A 26,459-nucleotide genomic window follows, 5' to 3' on the forward strand; every position below is an offset into this window, starting at 1 on the left:
AAACACAACAAATAATAATGATAATAGCAGTGAGAATAGTAAAATAGCTACCAGACCAACAAACTCAAGCATTATATGAACATTAAAGTGCTTGAATGACAATTATATAAACACAGTGCTGATGCCGTACTGAAAATGCTGATATGAATAATACTAATAGTGCTAATACTAATACTGGTACGAAGGTGGCAGTCAGAGCCTCTGTAGATAAGATATGAATGGGTCAAGAAGGAATGAGAAGCTCAGTGCATCATGTGGGATCCCCTGGTAGTCTAGGCCTAGCAGCTCAACTAGGCGTGACAAATAAATATGTAAACCACAAGGCAGTGATTGTTACAACCCAAAGCCAGCAGCCAATTAGTTATAATGGAGAATTGAATAATTGAGGAATAATTTATATACTTTTTTGTTTGTAAACACAACAGGTTTGTTTTTTTTAACTCTTCAATTGGACAGGAATTAAGACAAACTATTATGTACCCTCGCTTTCTTTCTTTCTCTCTCTCTCTCTCTCTCTCTCTCTCTCTCACACACCCTTACACTGGCAACCCCAAATGGCTAGAAACTGAGATCCCCCGTTTGTGCTGATGTTTCTGGCTGCTACGATGCAGCTTTTCATCACCACTGTCCCCAAGTGCTTCCAAGTAGGGAATGTTAAGTCTCGTTGATTCAACTCGCTACCAGATGGTGATCAGTTGAAAGTTCAGCACGTCTCCTCACCCAAGTGTCCAGAACATACGGTTGCAGGTCAGATGATATGACTATAAAATCGATCAATGACCTGCAGCCTAGGATGTCCTTGTGCCACATGCACTGATGGGCATCCTTATGTTTGAACATGGTGTTTGTTATGGACAAATTGCGACTTGCACAGAAGTCCAATTACTGCACACACCACTTGGGTTCAGGTTGGGCCTGCCGTTCCTCCCAATCACGCCCCTCAAGGTCACACTGTCATTGCCCATGTAAGTGTTGAAGTCCCCCAGTAGGACAATTGAATCCCCAGTCAGAGCGCCATCCAGCACCCTTCCCAAGGACTCCAAAAAGGGTGGGTATTCTGAACTGCTGTTCAGTGCATAAGCGCAGACAACAGTCAAGACCTGTTCCCTGACCCGAAGGCACAGGGAAGCAAACCTTGCATCCACTGGGTTAAACTCAAATGTACAGGCAGAAAGTCTGAGGGCTATCAAAAAGCTCACCCCGGCCCTCTGCCTCTCAGTGTGTCAGTGATAATTTTAACAGCTAGGAAACAGAATAAGAATACTTTGTATTTCTTCCTTTGTTCTATAATGTTTAATATGGCCACAGCAGTTAAACTTGCCGCACTGTGGGGTAAGAGATTGTCATGAGATTGAATGCGATATAAATACATTTTACTTCAACTTTTATAGATAGATTGACATACAGAAATAAACCAACCAACCAACTAGATTCAGTTTTTAGTCCTGATCTCCATCAGCCAGTAATCCTCTGTATCTCCCTTCAAGTACATAATAGTTCATGAACAAGGAGTTACTAATAGCAAGCAGACTCTGCCCTCTGTCTGTAGGACTAATTAGAGAGTGAAAAATACTTGGTCTTTTTTGACAAGTTTGTGTGATAAACACTGTGAGATGAGATGCCTATATGATTGAGATGGATTCTGGTCAATAATATGACTTCTAGGGCTCCTGCACTTACATTATGGCAACAGTTGCAAAGATGGCAATGGACCTTTTGCCTTTCACTGTGATGACAAAGAATGACCACCGAGGTAACCATCGAGTTTCATATGTAAGGACTGTAACAGTAAATGTTCACAAGCAGACAATTGTCATCGGCAGACACAGAGGACAAGTACAGGTAACAGATTACCTCTTTTATTTCCTGTGTTTTATATCTTTGACTTGAATTTCAAATGTTTATATTCTCAAATTGCTTGAATATGTAGATCTAAATGGTTTTATTCTAATTTTGAGTTGTATTATATATTTATATATTCTTATAAATAGATGGGCATACAACATTATGTGATACCTTGACATGAAACACTCATATCTTCCATGACACTCAGTAATACACAGTTAATTGAATGTTACAGGTTTATGCCATATTCAAAGGGACACTCCAACTTTGGGGGAAATATACCTATTGTCTTTCATTTAATACCAGATAAACAGATGGACCCCCTTCTCTCCTCTCAGTGGATTACACCATTAACCCCAGTTGACAGTTGTCTGCCACTGGGCTCAACTGGTATGAAAGCCTGCAGTGAGGGCACAGTAGCATACGGTCTCAAAAGTCATCAAATACAGTGTAATCCAAAACAGCCTTTGCTTGCATTAATAGAACAAGGCTTTGGTCTTCACATAAACTGTGAAAAACTGTTGAAAAGTATGTGATGTCAGATATACACCCAGAACTATTTTCCTGACTGGGCAGGCCCCACCATGGTATACAAACAAAAAAGGTTTGTTGGAGTCTAGAAGAGTTGCTTTCTTCCAGAAAGTTAATAGTCAAACAAACTAATAAAGAACAAACAAACTGATTTATGTAGTCACATGTCATTGGAAATAAAGGAAACTAACTTATGTGATAGCGAGGACAGTTGAGTGGAAAAAAAAACACCCTCCAATAATATGGCTGTAGGCACTGCTATATCCCTGACTTTGTAGTAAATTCAAGCCTTCTATATGGTATGGTTGGCCAAACAAAACATTTAGAATTTCTTCATTACTCTTACACATTGTTACAGAGAGAATGATTCATTATTTCATCATTATTTTCAGGTGAATGGAGAACTACAGTACTTACCAGTCCATCTATTAAATGGCCAGTTATCCATAGAGCATAGTGGAGCCTATGCTGTTCTCAACACTGACTTTGGCCTAACTATAAAATATGACTGGAACATGAGACTTTACATCACTGTGCCATCCTCATACTATCAACACCTTGGAGGCCTCTGTGGGAACTACAATGGAGACAAGACAGATGACCTTCCTGGGCCAACAGGTGAGCAGGCAACAGAGAATAATGCCCAGAATGGCCAAAATGTGAGATTCCATTATAAACCATTTTCATAACTCTTATTAAATACATAGCACATTGCTGTGTAGATTTGTATCCCACTGGTCATAATGTTGTTCCTTTTCAATAGCTTTGCTATGGTATTGGATGGACTTATTCAGTCCATGTAAAGTTTGGTGTATGTAGCCCAAGTAGAAATACCAGAACCCAGATTTGATCCTCAATTCTGCTCCAAAAGGCTCCCGGAGTGCAGAAGTCACAGACCCTGATTTTGCCCAGTTTCACAAGGGGATAGTTTTTTTCTCTTTGAACCTAGGAAGTTGAAATTTTAGTATGTTGTTCTGTCCTCATCCATAGCATCCATAGCAACCACCATAACAACAGCAGAAACGCGACACTGTAACGACTCTCTTCCGAGAGGTGAAAGATTCATCGTAATAACGAACAAACCAAAGATTATACACAAGAACTGAGCGGAGTTGAGCCAGCCAGGACGCTCGGTGCCGATACAGGGGTGACGCCCGCCAGGATCCTTGGCGGCAGAGAAGGTGTAGCAGCCACTGGGATTGGGGTGATGCTCGGCAGAACCCTCGGCAGAGCAGGGCTAGCAACAGCCGAGTCGCCCAACGCTGAGACAGGAGTGGTGTCTGCCGGGACCCCCGACGCCGAGACAGGAGTGGCGTCCGCCGGGACCCACGACGCCGGCCAGCCCTCTTTTTGCCCTTAGGCTGGTAGCTCCCAGGTCTCCCAGATGGGGGCCGAGCTGACCAGAGGGCTCGCCGCACCGAGCAAGGGCTTCCCAAGGCCAGCCGGGTGCCCGTAAAGTCCCCCTCTTCCGTTAATCTGGCCATATAGGCAAAGTATTTGAGGAGGTTCATTTGTCGTGGGAGGGGATCCGTCTGCTGGGTTATTTCTGGTTGGGTCATTCTGTCAGGGATGGTGAGGGAGACCCAAATGTAGACATTGTTGAGGTGCACAAAACAGGTTTATTGAAAACTGGGGGACTGGGGACTTGTCGTGACGTGAGAGCTGAAGACTTGGTGTGGCGTGAGGCAGGAGACTTGACTGGTGACTGACAACGTGACTGGTGACTGACTGGAGACAGACGAACTTGAGACCGGACCGTGAATGGAAAGAGAAAAAGACATCAAAAACTAACAGCTAACGCAACAAACAACCAGCGACAATGACCCAACCCCGAACACAGGCAAACACTGAGGTTAAATACAAGGAGGGAACAAGGCGCAGGTGTGGCAAGCAACCAGGTGAGACACATGAGGTAATCACAGGAGGGAGGTCAGGAAGACAGGACATGACTACAAAATAAAACATGAAGCACGAGACAGGTTGGGTTGTTACCAACAAAACGTCTAAAATAAGAAAATAACAAAACCTCATGAAAAAAATGTGCTCACATTATGTGTTACATTAATGTCGCCTACGTATGCTCTTGGATTTAGTTGTTTTACAGCATTTAAATTCCTTGTAAGTGTTGATTTGCTTACTGATAGAAGAGGTGTCCATAACAACAGGCAATGTTTCAGTTATGGATGTTGCTGCTAAAACCTGAATGTTTCACACACACATTTATCATCCAACCACACAGAAGAGCTATACATTCAGCACAGCTTCAAGGTGGGCACCCAAGGTTCGTGTCCCCAATACAGTCTTTAACCAAATGTGAAATATTGGCAAAGCTGCCCTTTTGTTTCTGAGTTATGGTGTTGAGAGAAGTCAGAAAAGTGTTTCTGCAGAAAATGATGATGTTACAGTAAAGTAGACCTTTGACCTTTTGGACAGAAAATGCCCCTTCATCTATTAGACATTTGTTGTATTCAATTTATGGATTCTTCACCAAAAATACAACATATGCCACAATAATATTCACCTCTGATCTAATCAGTTCATCCATTAGTCCACATGGACATTAATGCCAAATCTGAAGGAATTTCCTCCCAGGGTTCTGGAGATATGGCAGTTGAAGGTAACTTGACTCTACTTCCAGAGATAGAAGTTACTGTACAGACTGAAGGCTGCTGAGGACTGATTGGACTGCAGCTTTCTGTCTGTCTCTTGATGCTGTCAGTCAGCACAGTAATGTAATGTTGGTTGACAAGTCTGCATGTCTCAGGTCATGTGATTTATTTGCATTATAAAATAAGTAATGTGTTAATATCTCTGGTTTAATCACCTGCGTTAACACATTAAATTTGACAGCCTTGACAAAAAAATAGACGTAAAACATAATAGGGTCTTCGCCCGAAGTGCCTTCAGGCTCAGGCCCTAAAAAAAGGTTGCTAGTAGCTCTGTTAATATCACATAAAAATTTAGTTTGTCAGGTTAAGAAACCCACATCACTCCATCTATTAATGATCAAATTATTCAAGTGAATAATAAAAGAAAAATACCATCCAACACCAGTTATGACATTAACTTTTTTCTAAACCATCAAAAAGTCCCGTCCCGTTGTGGTCCTGTGCATGCCAGCTACATCAGTGATAGTGAGGTCCGACTTCACGCCACTAATAAAAATGCTTAGCTGCACTGTATCCGTGTTGTTCGTGCTTTCATCAAGAGCTAATGAAAAAGCTACGTAGCTGCATGTCTCTTGGGCCAGCTGTGTTGACAGGTTTCCTGCTAGTTCTGTAACTCGGTCCACAGTGGTGTTCCTGACATTTTTAAAAGTCTGTATCTGGTCAGGGCAAACCTGCTCACAGACCTTCAGCATGCACTGCTTCAAAATCATGCCCTCTGAAAAACACTTTGAAGCTTGGGCGATTTCTTCTGCCACGATGAAGCTAGCTTTCACTTCTGCAATGTTTTTAGTTGCGGCTTTCGTGAACACGTTCTGCTGCAATTGTAGTCTGCTTTTTAATTCTTCAACAATTTGTTGTTTTTCTGGAAGGCTGACTTTGCCATACTTACCACTTACCACTACGCTCTGCATGCGAAAGACGCCTGGTGCTTCCAGCCCAGCGCTGCTCCAAATCTCTAGCCAGACTCTTCTCTTCTGTTGTTCCCAAATGGTGGAACGAACTACCCAACTCTGTGCGTTCTGCTGAGTCCCTATCTACTTTTAAGAGACAATTGAAGACTCAATTGTTCAGAGAGCACCTAGGCACTTAACCTGACTCTTCTCCTCTTTGGGGTAGAATAAGTCAGAGGGTCCAAGACCCAGCACTTAGTGATTATGTAGCACTAACTGTGTTGTGTGATGTTGTATGTCTGTTATATTAAAAAAAAAAAAAAAAAAAAAGTGGGGGGGCAACACTTCTTCTGCCACTAGATAGCAGTACCTGTGACCAAATCACAACTGAAGCACTTTTGCGCTTCCTATGGACATTTCCTTAATTAGGTCTAAATTCTTGCTTGTGTTGTACGTCGCTTTGGACAAAAGCGTCTGCTAAATGAAATTGTAGAATTGTAGAATTGTACTTAGCTCTGTGCTTGGTTTGAAAATGCAGACCTAGATTGTACTCTTTGACAACTGACAATGCCTCGTAACACAAAAGACATACCGTTTTTTCTCCTTGAAGCACAAACATGTATTCGCCTTCGCATCTTTCTTGAAACAGTCTTCCATCTGCAATAACATTCATTTTCCTGGACATTTTGGGATCATTTGTAATTCCACTTAATTCCACTTGCAGAAAATAGCATTGATGTGGATATATTGCAATGTAGTGGTGGGATGTTGACAATTCGCAGGTAACATAATTAGTATGCATTGTTGGAAATATAGTTTATGGTCAATGCATGCTTTTGATTTATTTATTTAAAGACAATCGATACTTTTCAGTTCTCACAGGCCACATAAAATGATGTGGTGGGCCTTGAGTTTGCCACCTGTGCTGTAGGCAAAATGAATTAATGCATGTTACCTTATCAAAACTAAGTTTAGCTGTAATGTTACCTCCACTGGCTTCTGTTAGCCTGTTTATTAGAGAAAAAAATGCAATGTAAACACAGTGCAGATTGTCCTCTTGCTAACTGCAAAATCTGTCTTTGCTAAAGTCAAAGTCAAGGCAACTTTATTGTCAAATAAACTATATGTGCATGACATACAGCATAAATTAAATTTCAATCCTCTTGTACCCATGTTAAAGTAATGGGAAATACTGTCACTAAAACAAATATAATTAAAGCTGCAAGCAGGGTTGTTAGGGCCTCAGCCCCTGCGCAGCCTTCACGCCGGCGACCTTCACGCCAGTCCGAATCCAACGGTGTATTTGCCAAATCTGTAGGCCTTGTAGTTTAGGAGTTAGAAACCTGAGTCTGATGCAGGGAGTGAGAGCAGAGCTGAGAGCTGGCCCTTTAAGAACCCCTCCCCCGCTAACCCCTCCCCCGCTGCATTGTCTTTGATCTGTGCTAGAGTGGAGAGCAGAGGAGGATAAACAGAATTTTACTGTGTAAAAGCTGAATAAGTCGGCATACGCTGGTCAAGAGTGACACATAATACCATATTTTTGTAGGGATTTTTGTCAGGAATGCAGTGGTGTGTTTGTTAAAGCTGTGGGATGTATGGTGTAGACGTGAGAAGCGTTTGTTTGACAGTTTGTACCCTGAGAGGACACGGTCTCCCCATAGACTTCCATTGTAAGCGTGAAACGTGTCTCCCCCAGTTTGACGGCTTGTAAAATCGAAACCGAGCAATTAATATAAAAACCTGTAGCAACTTTCAATCAGCACAGTTGGGAGAGTAATGTGTGAAAGTTTGGAAGCAATAGCATTAATGGCCTAGGGGGCGATAGATTTTGTTGGGGGAGAAAAAAAAAGTCCTCATTTTGACAGTTTTGTCCAATTTGTGGACATTCTGTTGTAGATAGGTGAGGGGTCAGAGTGTATGAATTTTGCGTCTTGATGAGAAAAGTCCAACGGTGTTGGTCCCATGTTTGTGGGACATTCATGGAAGGAGTTATAATGCTCCAAATTATAAAAAATTATCTTTTAGTTGTGTGGCACCCTAGGTGGCGCTATAGACTTTTGTGGTGTTTTTCTTTTCGATTAGTGAATGTTTAGCCAGACCGGACAAGTGTGCCGAATTTCAGCGAATTTCATGCATGTTCAGGTGGTGAAATTAGATTATGCGCATTATGCGCATAATGCGCATATTGCGTGCTCTCATTGACAGCAAGAACAGTATAATACCAGGTTTTGAATGGGTGTGTATGTGAAAAACGGCTCCGGGCCGTCTGGCCAAGCTGCCTCATGGGTGTTGGGGGGGACTGGGACACTGTTTAGTGTGTGTTTTTAGTGTTTTTAGTGCTGAAGTACCTTCAGGCTCAGGCCCTAAATATTGCTTACCAACAGTTGACTTCTTAGCCTTGTTTGTGGCTCACTGGTCTGGTTAATGGGATGAGCACCACGTTTGCTCCTCTCCTCTCTCGTGTGAAGCTCCTCTTTCAAACAGCCATTTTAAAAAAATCTGAATATCAACAGTATTTAGCTGCAATATGCATCATCTTCATGCCAGAACACAACTTGCCGTAAATAATTTTACAATGTGCTTCAGAGGAGTTATGCAGTAGGTTACTGTAATTAGTTTTGACCCATGATGCTGTTAAAAATGTAAAATGACAAAACAATAAGATACTGTAGAATTTTACTGTAGATATTACAGCAATTTCTGACAGTGTTTTCTTTCAAATAGCAGTTTGTGCTTTTACTCTTGCAGGTTCAAGCCTTGAAGGTGTGCTGAAGATGATCCAACTGTGGAAAGTGAATGATTCAGATCTGTTCTGTCATGATAACTGTGCTGGACGCTGTCCCAAGTGTTCAGCGGAGCATCAGGCCTACTTCCGCCAGCCAGAACGATGTGGAGTTCTTGCAGTGGCTGATGGGCCCTTTTCATTGTGCCACAAAAAGATCAACCCCGCTCTATACCTTGACAACTGTGTCTATGATGTCTGTGTCAGTAGGGGTAAGAAAAGACAGATTTTAATAGTAATTACAATGTAGTGCTAAAACACTTGACAGATATAGACTAATCAGTTAGTTAGGTTTCTGTTCATATCCAAACGAAAAGTGTTTTTGGATTATTGGGAATAAGGCTAGAAAAAGAGTACCTAGATTTTACTTGACAATCCATTTGAGAATTTGTAAATGATTTAAACAGTTTGACATTTAATTGTCGGTCTTAATTGGCTCAGAGCCCTGTATGCATTCTGGAGTCACCAAGAAGTGGTGCAGGTTAAAAAAAAAAGTTTTTGTAAGTTTAGGACTCCTATATAACTGTAAGAACTTGAATTGCAAAGTACACTTTGAAGCAATATTTTATTTTGATTGTGTGCATTTTCAGGTGCGAGATCGGTTTTCTGTGACAACCTGAAGAGTTACAATGATGCTTGTTTGTCAGAAGGAGTGAAGGTTAGCCCTGAGTGGAGAATTTATGCCAATTGCCGTAAGTCACTGAGAAGTAAAACTTTTTTATTGTTCCTGTGAAACAGTGAAAAGTCTAATAATTTATGATAAACCAGTAAATTTGCACTATGCTGTGGTAAGACACTCGGTAAGTTTCTAAATGAGCAATGACTCACATTGCTATATCATATTAAGATTTAGTATGTAATTTCAACAGCTTAAAAGAAGCACCAATAACTTAAGTGTTTTTATTGCAATTTGTTGCACTTATTTCATGGTCGGTTTGACTGGAAGTCTGAATAAAAAAAACAAGCTTTTATTTCATTGTAAATGAAAACTAATTATTGTGTTGATATTTTTTGCCAATTATATTTTTGCTGTTCTGTTCAAATATCATTCAGACTTTCTTTAACCAAAACTTCATTTTATAAATGTAGTCACCAACTGAGAGAACACACATCCTTTGTATTTGAAACTAAATTGTATGCACATTTGTGAAATCCTGGAAACTTTCCTTAGTTGTAAGTTTTGTTTGATACTTAGTTTGTATTAATTTGAAATCAAATACAGGTGACAGGATGTCTCACTATTTTCTAATGTCCTCAGATGAATGATAACTCACCCCTTTCTCTGTGAGCATGCGTGATTATTCGGCCAGTTCAAAACTTCATGGGAATGTTAACATTGTGAATTTTTTTCCATTGCAGTGATTGTTTCAGATAATTTTGTTTAGACCTTAGTTGTTATTTCAGAAAACTCTGTTTGTGGTGAAGAAATGTTGAATTTTTCTGTGATCACCATGATGTAGTCAGTGATGTTACTCCATCATGCATGAATCATGTAAGGCATGATGCCCGACGAGGTGTCCATTAACTATAAAATATTAAATCAGTTATTCATGCTTTTATGTTTATCACAGTTAAAATCATTAGTTTATCCATTGCCGTGGTTACCAACTGGCAGTTGTTCCAGTGCATTGATATCAAAGATGATATCAGGCAATTCGGAACTTCTTTATTAGGTGTCCATATATCACTTTTAACAGACACCTGCCAGCCAGTCAGTATTGAGTATTCATCCAGACCATGGTATAATGAAAATTAATCATGTGTTTCCTTATTATATTACCTAATGGAAACAGATATAAGGTGACCATATTGTTCCAAGCACAGACCCTTATGGATGGGATTGGACATGAGGCGTGACTGAAATTTATCAAATAGGAGCATGTGTACAGACACTTTATAAATCTATCTACATCTAATTATATAAAACTGCTAGAATAAATTGCATATACATTTATCTTTCTTTTTTTGAATCACAATCCTCAACAAGAATTGCACACGCATAGGAACGTAAATGTAAATAAGTATTGATGTATTACATATTTTGTAAAACTAAATTAAGGCCAAGCTAAAACTGATGCATTTTCCACTTTTTGTGATGATAAATTTACTCCTTTCATTCCTCCCCAGCCCTTCCTTGTCCAGCAGGTACCCACTATGAGGCATGTGGTTCAGCTTGCCCGGCTACCTGTGTATCCCCAGAGAGAGGGAAGCAATGTAAAGCCCCCTGTGTGGAGGGATGTCAGTGTAATGAAGGACTGGTGTTCAGTGGAGATAGGTAATACAGCCTGATTCAGCTACTTCTACTAATATGTTAACTACAATTTAAAGGCAACAATTTTGTTTTTGCTCTCACTTTTCTGGAATTCAAGTAAAAGATCTAAGGCTACTTACATACACACAATATTTTTTTTACAAATATTTGAATTTGGTGAAATCCAGGGTAGTGCACCCTTCGCCTCTGCCACAAAAATCCAGCCCCATGTCAGGTGGGGCATATAAGTATGCTGGTCAAGACACATGATGATTACACAGGTGAGTCTTAGAGTGTAAACCAAAAAGACACCCTAAAATCTATAGTTTACAGTCTATAGCACACAACACAATGCTTCAGATGTTAAGATTTGAGGGAGGAGGAACTTGGTATGCTGGCTGCAGGAAAGTCCAGCCAAACTTTTATCTGTGAATGGAATGCTAATTTTGCTCTCATTTAACATCAGCTGCAATAACAGGGATTAACAGCTGATAATATAAAAATAACCAAAGCATTGAGGTCTCCTCAACCAATAATTTTGCATCTCACAGCCAGTTGCTGCTGTTGCCTCTGAGTTGTGCCAAGACCACTACTGGAAATATGCATTTGAGGGAATGCAACGAGTATTGCAAGCAAATAATGTATTTTTCAAACTAAACATCTTCCTGTCCATCCATCTATCCATCCATCCATTTTCTAACGCTTATCCTGTTCAGGGTCGGGGGGAGGGGGGGGGTTGGAACTTATCCCAGCAGCCTTCGGGTGAGAGGTGGTGTACACCCTGGATGGGTCATCAGTCCATCGCAGGGGCAATGCATATAGACAGACACTCTCAGTCACAGCCCCGGCTATGGTAAATTTAGAGTATGGATTAACCTAGTCCCATCTTGTATGTCTCTGGACTGCGGGAGGAAGCCAGGGTACCCAGAGAGAACTCATGCAGACACAGGGAGAACATTGAAACTCCACACAGAAAGATCCCGTGCTTGAGTCGGGCCTCAAATCTGGAACCTTCTTGCTGTGGAGAAACAGTGCTAACCACTGCACCACTGTGCCGCCCCACTTTTCTGTCAGATTTTGCAAATGGCTTGAGAAACTACAAGATTTGATGCTTTAATGCACACTGCAAACTGTTCTTAGTTGGACAATAAAATGTGACCCAGAAGGTTTTTCTCCTTTCTACTTAAAGGCCTTCTGGCAGGCATTTCAGATCCATACTGGCCAGAACAAATAAACTCAGGGACAGCTTCTTCCACATAGCTGTCACTTTACTGAACTCAAATCTGCACTAAGAGCTGACTTTTGCCCGGACTTATTTGGACTGACCACTGCACATTGGTCATAACCTCCTCCGCACTCAGAATGCTGCTACTCCATAACTGACCACCGCACATTGGTCATAACGACCTCCACATTCAATATCCTGCTACTGCACTAATGTTTATGCCATCTCTAACCATTGCCTGTTTTCAACATTACATGTGCAAAATTTTATTTTATATTTTATTTTATCAACCCCACCTCTCGCCCGTAGATGCTGGGATAGGCTCCAGCCCCCCCCCGCGACCCTTACTAGTAAGGAATAAGCGGTAGACGACGATGGACGATGGATGGATTTTATTTTATCTGTATGTCTGTGTATATTTAGAATTAGGTGTTTTTTTTATAGTATACTTTTATATTGTGAGTGCACATTGAAGGAGCTACTTTTCAAATCTCATTGTACTGTGTATAATGACAATAAAGGCTTTCTATTCTATTCTAATCTATTCTATTGCAGTTGTTTAATCTACTCAGTTATCTGTACCATATGCATGTAAGCTACATTTCATGATTATTTGTGTGTGTTTAGATGTATTTCTAAGTCCAGCTGTGGATGTCAGTATCAAGGCAAATATTATCCAGCAGGAGCAACATTTTGGGATGGCAGCAGTTGCACCACTAGGTGCCAGTGCCTTAATCGGAGTGCCAAGGTATGTTGAGTGTGTATGTTCTGTTACTGTTACTAATATGGTAATTTTACAACATCAGCTAGCCTAATTCCCAGCAGGCTAAAGTTTCATAAAAAGATCAGTGATATTTGGTTGCATCACAATGATTTAGACTATTGATCAGAATTTGTAATTTTTTGTTTTTTTTTTCAATTTTCTTTTGTTCTGCTTACCCTTCCTGATGAAGTGCATATCTGTCACCTGTAAGAAGAATGAGCACTGTGCAGTGAAGGGGGGTGTCAGGGGCTGCTACCCAGTATCCTATGCAACATGCCAGGGCACTGGAGACCCCCACTACAGAACCTTTGACAATAGACGGTTCGATTTCCAGGGCACATGTACTTATATCCTGTCTCAGCTCACTAAAGGATCAGACCAGGACCTGGTGCCATTTCAGGTGCTGGTCCAAAATGAGAACAGAGGGCGTAATAGGGATGTGTCCTATACAAAGTCTGTCTCTCTTACTGTATTTGGCAACACTGTGAGCATGAGTCACTCCAACCCTAGGAAAATACTGGTAAGGTCTTTACCTTTATTCCTCACCAAATCTGAATTCATCATTGAAGAGTAGTCATGATCAAACATTGCAGGTTTTCAAAGTTTTGTAAGACTCACTATTAGCTTTACAAATTGATTTCTGAATATAGCAAATATACAGTGGCACATGCTGCTGGTGCAATGCTGAAGCATATAAATGCTTATGCTTATCCACCCCCCCACCCCCCCCCCCCCCACACACACACACAGGTAAATGGTATGTCGGTCAACCTGCCATACTCCATTGAGAAGGGGGATGGGCAACTTTTCGTGTACCAGAAAGGCTACTTTGGTATTGTGACAACGAGTTTTGGTTTAACTCTAAAGTTCAACTGGAACAGCCATGTCAGCTTGACTCTTCCGAGTTCATACTCTGCTGCTGTAGCTGGTAAGTTGAGGATACCCTCATAAGGATGAGTACTTGATCATGTATGAGCATGTTTAGAAACATATTCTATAGAAAAAACATTGTGCAGATTACCTTGGATGCTGGTATGAGACACTTGACTGAAGTTGCACCACTTAATAATCTCAAAATGCCATTTGTTAAATGTATGCAATGTGATTTAAAAAAAAAATCTGCAAACTAATCTTTCTACTGTCTTTGCCAGGGTTGGCGTCAGAATATGAAAACATTTAGAGCTTAGGCCAAATTTATGGAGATGACTTTATTTATGGATGCTACACTATTTCTCAAGCATTTGAAATAATGAAAGGCCAAAAGGCAAAAAATTTTGTGCGCACACACACACACACACACACACACACACACACACACTCTTTTCACTTTTCATTCTGTTTTCCTCTCTCAGCTTGAGGCTGCGTCACTTATTAGATTTCCACCGTCCACAAATCCAAATCTACACTTTCAGCACCTTCTTACCAGTTCTTCTCTACTCTCCCCCTTTATATTTGATGTTCTTCTCCTCAATACCTCACCTCATCTTGTCCTGTCTCCTCTCCGACACCACAAGTTTTCTTCTGTTTTCTCCACCTAAATGGTAGTACTTGGGAATGGAGTCTTTTTCTTACTGTGTTTGCTCACCCTCTGTTTCTGTACTGCTCATGTACAGGGGTTACATACTGTACTTAGAACAACTCAGAACAACAATTTAGTTGCATTATTGGGTAGATGGCCTATACAGTGTTCAATACTTGTCACTTGAGTCAAAAAGTAACTATTAGTTGGTTATACAGCAAAGACCAAACAAATTGAAAATACAAATTCTCCAGAGGGTAGCTCCACTGAACACTTGCCGAACATGGAGTAGGATTAACCAACCACACTGGCCCCTTACCTGTGGCCAAACTTTATGCTTTAGTTGTGAACACCGAACACTGAACACCATGCAGCCCAAATGGAACTGTGTCTATGGAAATAATGCCATTTCAAGGCTGGTGAGGGAGTTTTGAAAACATATGGATGTCCTTCTTGACTATTAAGCTGTACTCTACATTACGGTAATCTCTACAAAATTTCCTACCATCATGTTTTTTGAGGGAGTAGAAAAATTGGTAACATAATTATTTAATATACCTTGCAGTAATGTGCACATCTCCTTGCAGAGGGTAGGGGGTAGAGATCTAAACCTTTCTGATAGGTATGGTGGCCAATGCCCTGTGTCCATAATCTTTAGACAGAAAATACATGATGCCATTTGGACAAGAGCTACTGGAACTGATGTTGCTCTATTCTGAGGTGGTTACTACAAGGACGTGGAATTGATAGGTAGTCTCGTCCTGCACCAGGTCAGCATTGATAAGCCCCACCTCCACCAACCTCAAGCTCACTTCCATGAGGGACACATCTGTGCCCTCTATCACAGTCAGTGGGTCAACGACAGAGACTGTTGATATATTTTTTCAGTCTGCACAGGGGGACTGGATAAGGGTTCATATTACTAACCCACATAGGAACCCTCCCTCCCTTTACACTTTTTACAGTTACAGACCTTGATACCTCAACTCCCATGCATCTTCCACACAGCTTCAGAGGTAGCACAGGTGTTCTTGAGGTCTGATGGGGTATATACTCAGGCCCACAGCAGGGCCTAACTGTGAGCTGGAACACTGACTACAGTATAAAGCTCAGGGTGGTGTCTGTTGAAAGTGTTGCTATTTGTGAAGAGCCAGAGACAATACACTAAAGCTTCAACAGTTACAGCTAAATAACATTCACCTTATTTTACAGAATAATGGACTCCACAGAAGAAAACTGTCATGCCCCAGTTTAACAGCTTCCCTCTGCTAACCATTAATTGCTGATAAATGACATTTTATCAAATAAATCCCTTACTTGATTTTGTTATTATCTTGGCATGCCATTATGTTTACCAATGCCAGGTCAACATGCTAACTAGCTTATGTCATCCATTTCTTATGCTAGATATCCTCTTCTCTTGGAACAGCATTTTGCTTCAGGAAAAGTTTCTTTGTTGTGGAACTTCCTCTCTGTTTGTCTGCTACTAGTCATGCCTATGGTATTTATTTAAAAGCGTATCCAGCACACATATACTAAAACTATACTATAATTAATGTGTGACTGGTTTGGTTGTTGTTGTCTATTTCTCTTAATCAGGCTTGTGTGGAAACTATAATGAAAACCCTGCTGATGACTTTCTGAAATCTGATGGGATTCAGACTCAACATATTAATGCCTTTGGACACAGCTGGAAGGTGTGTATTGAGAATGGAAATCATAATTGGTGATCAATACTTATCAGTATCTTACAAACCTGTACATCTGTTCTTCCAAAAATAATGACTTTAACAACAAAACCCATTGAGACAAACATGCTAGGGGCATAAACCACACTACAAAAAGGAGCACCTTTCAAAATTGATTTCTAGACAGTGATTAAGTCGTGATTATCCATGCATTACTAACGGTTAACTGAACTTTAATAGTTACTTATGTGTCCTTATTGTAAAGTGTTGCCCACTTACTAGAGGTACCAGATCAGAAAATGAATAATTTATTTGCATGTTTATTTTATTGAATGCAGGCAGGAGGAGACCCTGGCTGCACTAGTGATTGTCCTGGTGGTAAATGTCTTGAGTGTGAGCCAGCACTGCTTCTTCGTTATCAGCAGGGGCAGTATTGTGGCATTATTGCTGATAAGTTTGGACCTTTTAGGTAACACAACATTCATTATCTGTGTTTAGGGTTCTTTCATATTGTGGATCAATGTTATAGATATAATTTATAACTTTAAACACACTGCATATCATATTCTACACAAACCAAAACACATACTATGAATATATGGAATATATATATATATATATATATATATATATATATATATATATATGTATGTATATGTAAAAAAGTTCTCAGAACACAAAATATGATAAAGGGTGGTTTTATAGGGGTGGGAATCTCTGGCAACCTCACGATTCAATGCAGTTACACTTCAGAGGCCTGCAATGCAATGATAAAATGATTTTGGATGCATCTTGATGCATCTTTTTTATGATCAATAGTTTGTCAATTTCTTATGCAACATTTTTTTCTCGCTGGCAGCAACAACTTCAGCTGGCTGTTTTTCCTCCTCATTTGGGTGGAAACATGCAATGAAGTTTCTCATATTTCTCATGTTCCCAAAATATTTTAAGCTTGTATGACACAGCTTGCATATTGTATGGCTCTTGTCCAGCTAATTTTTACCTTCAACTTTGTGAAAGCCAAAGTGCTTCCAGATGCTCGCTTTAAATCCAGCAGGTGTGGGGTTTGTGACAGAGTTAACTCTCAGCCATTCCAGTAGTGTTTTACACTTAGATGCACCACCATAGACTGTCCGGGCAGTACTTCCAAGTTCCGAGTTTTTTGTTCCATCAACATTGATTATTGACATGCATGAATCCATCCATCCATCTGGCTAGCGGGGGGGGGGGGGGGGGGGCAGCTTTGGGGTAAGAGGCGGGGCAGAGCCTGGAATGGTCACCAGTCCATCGCAGGGCAAACACATAAACACATACAGAGAGCCATTCACACTCACAGTCACAGTCAGTTTAGAGTATTCAATTAGCCTAGTCCCCATTTGTGTGTCTTTGGAAGCCGAAGAGAACCCACGCAGGCACAGGGAGAAGTTACAAACTCCACACAGATAGATCCTGTGCCTGAGGTGGGGCTCGAACCCAGAACTTTCTTGCTGTGAGGCGACAGTGCCAACCACTGCACCACTGTGCTGCCGACATTTAAGAATCGATTAAGAATTGTCAACATCTGCATCGTGATGCACCTAAAAATTGATTATTTCCCCACCCTTACTGTTTAGGCAAAAAACAAAATTTTGTCAAAAAATGACCGGCAATTTTTTTTAAGATAGTGACGATACATAAATGAAATGGAATGGTTTTTCAATCCAGTACACCGTATATATTTAATATAAATTTGTATATGGCATCTTCAGTGTTTCCTCTTTTTGATTGCAGGTTCTTTTTTTCTCCCCACAGAAATTGTCATCGTACACTGGACCACACTGACTTCCTCAGAGACTGTGTCTTTGATTTGTGCATGTACCAAGGCCATGCATCTGCACTTTGCAACAGCCTAACAGCTTTCAGCATCTCTTGCCAAGAAGCAGGAGCTACAGTGGAGAGTTGGAGGACCGAACAGTTTTGCTGTAAGACAATAATTCACTCAAACATGGAACCCTATGAAAATTAGGAGAACTAGACTATGAGTCAAGGGAATGAGGCTCAGTCAAAAATTAGCCCCGAACTATTTGCTCTTCTCAGTGTGTCATTCCAAATGAAGTCATATACAACTACCAGGAAGGAAGAATGTTACAGCTTTGGGAGACCATTGCAGCTTCTTCCCAGATACAGGAAGAAGCTATTACCACAATTTCATCAAACTATTGTGGCTGCATGTTTTCATTTGAAAAGGTTTTTTCATGTTGGTCCATCATGACATGTTTGTCATGAGAGCAGAGTATTTTTTTAGATTATGTCCATTTTTACCCCCATATATAGGGACCTGACACCAGCAGTGGTTCTCTTCAAGCTACATCTAATTTGGATGTACAGTAATTCCAGTCAGATCTATTTTTCCTCCAAGTACAGAAGTGAATGGGAGTAATCTTAATTTCCTGTTGAGAAGCAAGGTTGTGTCTGAAAGTGCTACAGCTGGACCTAAAAGCAGGCACAAGAAGATTTATTTCAAAAGCTAAATGTAGCAGCATTTCTCGATGTTGAGTGGCGAGCAGGCAAATGTGGCAAAGTTATCTTTGTTCTAAACAGAACAAAAGTCTCTTCAAGATAATGCAAGACAGATATATGATGTTGTGCAACCAAAAATTAATACAGTTTAGGTTTGAGGTGCTGAGATTACAAGTGGATTGCTACCTATCATGCTGATGGAGGCAGGTGAGTCAGAAATGCCACATCCACATAAACCACAGTCAGATAAGAACCCCCAAAAGAGATAGGGGAAAAGGAAACCTTTGGGAGAGGGGCAGCACAGTGAAATGTGAGAGAAACTGAAAAAACAGCTGATCCATGACAACAAGTTCCTGTAAATGTTTTTGCCAGTGAGATTATCCCTCAGTTATTTCCTCATCTGTCCACATATCGCACATTCATGAATGGACCAAGAAATCTCAGTAAGTCTCAAGACAGTCTTCAGCATGTTTTAAAAGTGTTTTTACACACATCATCATTGTGTATTCTTTTTTCACTAAGTTTCCAGGTTTGTGTCTCTCTGCCAGCTCCAACGTGTGGTGCAAACAGTCACTATGACGTGTGTTCATCCCCTTGCCAGCAGACCTGCAGTGGTCTTGCTCCCCCTGATGGCTGTGACAACAGTGCCCCCTGCACTGAAGGCTGTGTGTGTGATGATGGCTTCCTGCTGAGTCATGACAAATGTGTTCCCCTAGCAGAGTGTGGCTGTCAGTACAAAGGACAGTATTACCAGTATGGACAGGTATCAATATCAACTCTATTATAAAAAATGGCACTTTTGTTGCCAGTATCCATGTTGCTCCAACTTCAGCTTCTAATATATTGTATTGGTGGTGCTCTGCTCTAACTCATGTGCTCTCGTCTTCACCCAGGTTTTCTATCTAGAAGAGTCGTGTAACTCTCAATGTGTGTGTTCAGATGGTGGGCAAGTTCACTGTAATCCTAAATTCCACTGTTCAAATAATGAGAAGTGTATTGTGAAAGACGGTGAGGCTATCTGTTATCCCACAAGTTTTGGTTCCTGTTCTCTTTATGGAGTGAGAATACTTCGGTCCTTTGATGGACAGGTAAAGTATTTTTTTCCCAAAGTAGCAAAATAAATCTCATTTTCTAAAGCACATTAAACCACAATGAACGCATTAATTTGCAGCCAGCTTTCAGCACTTCCAGTCTTGGACACACACACACACACACACACACACACACACACACACACACACACACACACACACATACCTCTTATATTAATATTTTTTGCATCATTTTATTTTTTTATATCTTAAAGATTCCTTGATTTTTATATCTCAGACTGACCAAAGCCAAACCTTGCTTTGTCACTCAAAGATTTTTGAACATTCCTTGTGATTCATAATGCATGGGATGTCACTGATTTATGCTTCATTCAGTACAAATAAACATTTACCTTTTTGAATTAAATGTGATGACAATCCTCTGTGGTATTTTTTTTTTGGTCTGAGCTCACTTTGGAAAATGAAATTGTTTCTGCTTGATCCGGATTTTTACTTGCTGTTCAAATTTCACAGTATCATACAAATATCTTCTTAGAATTCATTTTCTATGCCATCTACACAAATGCAGCAGAAGTAAAAAGTAAATACCTCAGCCAAAATACCTTACCTTTCTCTACAGGTATATCCTCTGCTGGGAAACTGTTTGTTCAAGTTGTCAGAAGTAGATAAGGAGGGAATGGAGGCATATTCTCTGTTGGTATGGCAACAGACCAACAAGGATGGCAGCGTCCTTCGCAATTTGGAGCTCACGGTTTATGGACAAGAGATCACTATGGAGACTGGGATTGTATGGGAGATCAAGGTATGACCACCCCAAATGTGTGTGTATATCTATGTATGTAAAGAGAGAGAGAGAGAGGGATTTTGATATTGAAGTTTTTGATATAGAACATTTCAAGAAACACAAGTGCTATGGGGACTACAGTGTATGTACCTTAAAATTAACTCTATGTAGTCAATCTCACTTGAAAGGTTACAATGGTCTCAAAGATTGGATAAAGCTACTGTGGTTCTTTCTCATTGTGTGTGTGTGTGTGTGTGTGTGTGTGTGTGTGTGTGCGTGTGTGTGTGTGTGTGTGTGTGTGTCAGGTTGATGACATCAGAGTCTCCCTTCCTGTGTCACTGGCTGGTGGAAAGGTGCAGGCTTATCAAAATGGCATAAATATCATCATTGAAACTGACTTTTTTCTAAAGCTGACCTATGACAATGTGGGAGGTATAGTTTTACAAATCCCATCGACTTATCATGATTTACCATATGGTCTGTGCGGCAACTATAATAATGAGCCATTTGATGACCCAGTATCAGCTGGTGATAAGTCAGCAGACATTGCAAATTTGGTAGTTGAGACTGATGATGCTGCCTGTGAGTTAGATTGTGGGCCCATTTCCTGTCCTGAGCCAGATGAACAAAAGACAGCAGAAGCCAAAAAGGCTTGTGACATTATCAAAGCCCCACAGGGGCCATTTGCAGGATGCCACCCAACAGTGTCCCCAGTTCCCAACTTTGCTGCTTGTGTCAGGTAAGTAAATATCCAGATATAGCCGCAATATTACACTGATTCATTAGATCTTATTCATTTGATCTGATTCATTAGATCTGACTCGAGACATATGTAACTGTGACTCAGCAAATTGTCATGACTTTTTGCAGGCCAATCACAATACAACTTACAGATAGAATCAATCAAACTTTACTTATTACTTACTTTACCGATTTCACCTAAATAAAAACTGCAAGTAAAATATCAAGAAACAAAGGGAGTAAAACTGATGATATTAATTGTTCGAATGATAAATAACGGAAGCCATAAAACCATAAAATGATAAGATATTATATGAAAGCCAGACTTAAAAGCTTGTAGGTTATATTTAAGGGCTCATAATTACTATAGTTTACATTTAAAATATTAATATTTTCAATGCTTCTCAGATACTCTGATCATTTGGTCTTGCATCTTGACCCTATCACAGTGCAATATCACTGTCACTTTCAGCTCTGGTTTGAAGCCAGGTGAAGGAGCTTCTGTTGCAATAACCTGATATTCTTTTGCACGCATCAACAACCAATAACTCCTCATCAATGCTTTAATTTTGATAGTTAAATTAATCAGATTCTAGGAGAAAATTAGCTGTGCACTCATCTTCCTGTTTAGTCAACGCTGTCTGAGACTTTTAATGTCACCAGTGGTCAAGACACAGAGGTAAAGGAGCTGTTCCCTGTGCCAGAAGGAGAGACCTTTGGTTTCCTGCAGATAGAAAAGTGGATAATTAGTTGGAGGAGAACTGAGCGCCATTCCTTTCTGGTTTGGACCAGTGCACTTGCCGATGCACTGCAGAGACACTCTGTCACTCAACTGCTTTGTACAGCAGTGTACAGTGCCTCCAGCTCTGACATTGGCAGGGCTAGGTCACACCGGTTTAGTTGCATTTTGCCCATACTTATTATTTCTTTCTCACTTTATCCTGAGATTGTTTAACATTTATATTGTAACTTATTCATGAAAGATGAATTATATTTTGATGGTCTGTGGTTAGGGCTGGGAATCGAAAACAGGTTCTTGTTGAGAACCTGTTCACAGTGTTACAATTCCTTGGAATCATTTGCCAATTTGGCAAACAATTCCCTTATCAATTCCAGTGGGCACAAATGATGTCACCATGTACATTGCGTTGCTTCACAAGCAACACAATGCACGTGGCGACATCTTTTACTAGTGCAGCCAGCAGGAAACTTGGTGTTAAATAGTGCTGTACCGCCAAGGAATGTTAACATAAATGATTACTGCTTTGAAAATTTCACAACTAATGGTGAAAAAAATTTAAGTTAACACTGCAGAAAAATGTAGTATTAAATTTATGTTAAGAACTGAAATGAGATGAAATGGGGTGTTATGTATGTGAGTTGCTGTGTCTTTGTCTCATTGAAGAAGTAGGGTATATTGCTTTGCACGAGAAAGATGAGTTTTGGCTTTAAACCACACAATCATTAATTCTGAGCACATCTCCTGTGAATTTAATTGGGATTTACCATCCTGTATGTAACAATGCCCAGACTTACTTCTGTCTTTCGAAAAGGACCAAAGGGACAGAGCAGTGGAAACAGTTTGACTAATGTTGTTCGAGTAACTCCCTGCAATGCAAAACGGTTACTGTGTACAGCTATTTATTGTGTACTGTTTCTTCACATAAGCGTTCTATGTTGTTAAAAACTAAAATGATTATTTCAAGGGAGATGTCGACAAGCAAAGGAGACAGCGATGTTCTGTGTCGTCACATTCAGAATTATGTTACCACCTGTCAACTAGCAGGTGCCAAGATAAGTGAATGGAGGAATGACAACTTCTGTCGTAAGTCTGATCTTAAGTTTCTTTGTGCTGCATTTGGCTCCAAATCTTTTGGTCTTTATTTTGAAATTGAATATTAAGTCATGTCTGAAATCATACACTTGTATGTTTGTGTTGTTGCTGGGGTCCATGAGTGATTTTTGAAGCTTTACCATGCCTACCAAGCCAAGTCTGCTTGGGGGCAACTCAGCATATGGGGTCAAATGTCCACAATATTCAGGGACTAGGAATGATCAGAAGTCTCTTTATTCAATCAGACCTGTTGAAAAAATCCATCTTAAACCCATTACACCGGATGAGCTGGTTATTATTATCTCTGTTTATTGTAATTCAGTGGAGCACTATTCCGAATAGAATTTTCCTTGGGGATGAATAAAGTTTTCTGATTCTGATTAAGTAACTAGCCTGCATGCAAAAGAACAACATTAAGGGAGCTCTGACACCAGATTCATGAATGTGACAGCGAACGAAAAGAGGTACACATACTTAATCCCTCTGTAATAAGGTTTCTAAATGTGTACATATCTTTAACAAAAAGTCATATAGTTGCGGCAGGAAGGGACAGAGAACTAGTATGGAAGAAAATTACTATTCAAATCAATACACAAGTTTGAATGTGGTCTGTTCATTTGGTATATAATCACATTTATGAATTAGAGGCAGGCACTGGTGGAATGTAATGGTGCAATTCAGTAGGTGCGAAGTTAAAATGAAAGTAGCTTAAAATGACATAAGAACCATATTAACCATTTCAGTGGTGATGACGATGATGATGATGATGATGATGATGATGCGGTTCAATGATGTTGGTGAAGTGAGGATAGGTAAGATTATGCAGATACATGTGACTGTGAAGAAAGACGGTTCCATATTTAAGTGATAACACATCAAGTTCGGTTCTCAAAATCATCTATGGGCAGATGTGTCGAACTCCCTACAGAGTAATAATGGAGCACCTTGCCTAACTGCCTAACAGACTAAACAACCTGAATTTCTATGCAGACAGATGGTAAAACTTGCTAAGATGAAAATAATATGGACTAAATGAATGAATGGGGAAATGAAACAGCATTTTGGAAATTTAAGACGGAAGAGTGAGATAAACTAAAGGTTCATTGAAGAAAAGCTAGGCAGAAAATGGATGCTTAGTTAAAGTTAAAAGTCCCTCCTTATCATGATTAAAGGGTCACCAAAACATGGTGTTGTGTTGTAATTATACCGACCTTACAATAGCAAGTGATTTAAAAAACAACAACAACAACAACAACAACAACATTGTCTAGGTTAAAAATGGTTGTTGTTTTTGATGGCAAGTTGCACATAAAGGGAAAATCTCAGATCATGCATTTTTCAAAGGAAATGCCTTAGCTCACAGATTAAAATATTAACCAAATCAAAGAAGATATATGAAAGGGTTTTAGGTTTGGCCAGGTTTGTTAGTTTGATAGGATTCAGGGGAGTTTTGTGTGTGTGTGTGTGTGTGTGTGTGTGTGTGTGTGTGTGTGTGTGTGTGTGTGTGTGTGTGTTTTACAGTGCGAAAATATTCTTTGGCACAATTTTTACCTACTTTATTCTCCATCTAAAACAAATGTAGAGAGCACTAGACCTGAATAGCTCAGTGTAAATTCTACTCTTCCTTAAAGTCAAATTTAATACCTAAGAATACAAACCCACAGCTTTTCATATACAATACAACATATGAAATTGCTTCATATTAGATCAGGAAAAAGTCCAGAATTTGGGTGTGGTTACTTACCCCATGGTACAGTACAAGCACACTACTGATATTATTGCATACCATGGTCTGAAAAGGTAGAGCATAATGAGATATTTTAGATTCCCTCAGAAAATTCCCCCAAAACCTTCCCAATACTGAGTTTTCTTGAGTCAAGTCAATTTTATTTGTATAATGCTAATTATAACAAAAGTTACCTTATGACTTTTTACAAGCAAAGCAGGTCCAGCAACTCACTCATTCTACTAGTTTAGACCCAACAATTCCCTATGAGCAAGCACATCTTGCGACAGCAGTGACAAATACCTTCCTTTTTAAAGGGAGGAATATTTAGCAGACCCGGGCTCAATGGGAACAGCCGTCTGCTTTGACTGGATGGGGGAAACACAGCAGAAAAGTAGGGGCAGGGATGATAGAAATAGTGGTTAATAATAATAATGGAAAAAGAAAGATATAGAGAAGGAAAGGGAGAGAGATGGGTAAAAGAAAGAGAGAAACGAAGAAAAGAGAATGACAGATAGATGGGGACATGAACAGGCCAGAAAGAGAAAGATGACCAGGGAGAACGGCAGGGGAACGGGGGCACACACTAAACAATAACAACTCAATACCAATAATAAAATTATCTACTGGTTACTTAAATGATCATATTTTGCTGAAGCTGATTGCTTAAGTGCTAGCAATACAATACACAATGCAGATGTTAGCGCTAGTACAGTATTGCGAATACTATATGAATGCTACTAATCGTTGTTTGTCTTTGTAGCCATAGTATGTCCAGAGGGGAGTCACTACGAGCTCTGCACCTCTTCATGCTCCTCCACTTGCTTCTCTTTGGAGAGTTCAGAGCCTTGCCCATTGTGCCAGGAGGGCTGCCAGTGTGATGACGGCCTGCTGTCTGATGGTATCAGATGTGTGCCTGTGGAGAAATGTGGCTGTGTTGTGGATGGACAATATTACAAGGTTGTTATCATGTTATCATCATGTTATCAGGGGAGGTTTTAAATCCTTCTCGATTGTAATGCTCATTCAGTACGCTATGATAATCATTGTTATTGGGTATGCTGTAAATCTTCACTAACAGTGCCCCGCAATCATTAACTACAGACAGTACCTTTTTCAAATTTAATGTTATTTTTCTCTCAACTACACATTTGTAAAATTTTGTAATTCCATTATCAACAATCTGCCACTGCCACTAGAAGTTATCAGGGAGGCATTCCATTCATTAGCAATATGAAAGCAATATGTCACAGTTCAAATAGAGACGTGAATGTCTAAAGACTCAAATGTCACTACATCAGTTGATATTGATTGTATGTGTTCTTATTATATTTTTTTCAGTCAGATACCCCAGTATTGCTGGAGGACTGTTCTCAGCGCTGTGCCTGTATAGCTGGGCAGTTTAGCTGTAACTCAACAAGCTGCCAGGAGGGAGAAGAGTGTTCTAACAAGGATGGAACGATGGGCTGCTACTCCACAGGTCAGTGCATTCAGTTTAGTATGTGACTAGTTGCTTGTCATCAGTTTCCAAAATAGAGATTAATGTTATCAGCCCAAGTGTCACACATGTATATGTTTTCAATAAAACCATACATCACTTAAAATTTTGAATAGCAACTCCTCATCATGCATTGATACAGAAATGCAAGGGTGTGTCAGA

General features: G+C 40.1%; 1 protein-coding gene across 2 annotated transcripts in view; it reads left to right on the forward strand.

Annotated features, from left to right (window-relative positions):
* The window catches only part of LOC147253787 (IgGFc-binding protein-like), a 71,543-nt gene that overhangs the window by 21,678 nt on the left and 23,406 nt on the right, over positions 1 to 26,459 (forward strand). For both annotated transcript variants that reach the window (XM_086219080.1, XM_086219079.1), the window contains exons 7-24: positions 1,666 to 1,842; positions 2,769 to 2,994; positions 8,684 to 8,929; positions 9,308 to 9,409; positions 10,845 to 10,992; positions 12,821 to 12,941; positions 13,147 to 13,476; positions 13,707 to 13,884; positions 16,075 to 16,172; positions 16,502 to 16,632; positions 17,955 to 18,124; positions 19,211 to 19,425; positions 19,556 to 19,750; positions 20,334 to 20,516; positions 20,804 to 21,237; positions 22,946 to 23,064; positions 25,563 to 25,759; positions 26,141 to 26,279. In XM_086219080.1, coding sequence (XP_086075206.1) covers positions 1,666 to 1,842; positions 2,769 to 2,994; positions 8,684 to 8,929; positions 9,308 to 9,409; positions 10,845 to 10,992; positions 12,821 to 12,941; positions 13,147 to 13,476; positions 13,707 to 13,884; positions 16,075 to 16,172; positions 16,502 to 16,632; positions 17,955 to 18,124; positions 19,211 to 19,425; positions 19,556 to 19,750; positions 20,334 to 20,516; positions 20,804 to 21,237; positions 22,946 to 23,064; positions 25,563 to 25,759; positions 26,141 to 26,279 — 3,409 coding nt within the window. The remainder of the gene's footprint in view (positions 1 to 1,665; positions 1,843 to 2,768; positions 2,995 to 8,683; positions 8,930 to 9,307; positions 9,410 to 10,844; positions 10,993 to 12,820; positions 12,942 to 13,146; positions 13,477 to 13,706; positions 13,885 to 16,074; positions 16,173 to 16,501; positions 16,633 to 17,954; positions 18,125 to 19,210; positions 19,426 to 19,555; positions 19,751 to 20,333; positions 20,517 to 20,803; positions 21,238 to 22,945; positions 23,065 to 25,562; positions 25,760 to 26,140; positions 26,280 to 26,459) is intronic.

Source organism: Aulostomus chinensis, chromosome 11 (assembly GCF_037954235.1).
Source record: "Aulostomus chinensis isolate RoL2024-O1b breed Wild chromosome 11, RoL_Achi_v1.0, whole genome shotgun sequence".
NCBI classification, from domain to species: Eukaryota; Metazoa; Chordata; class Actinopteri; order Syngnathiformes; family Aulostomidae; genus Aulostomus; species Aulostomus chinensis.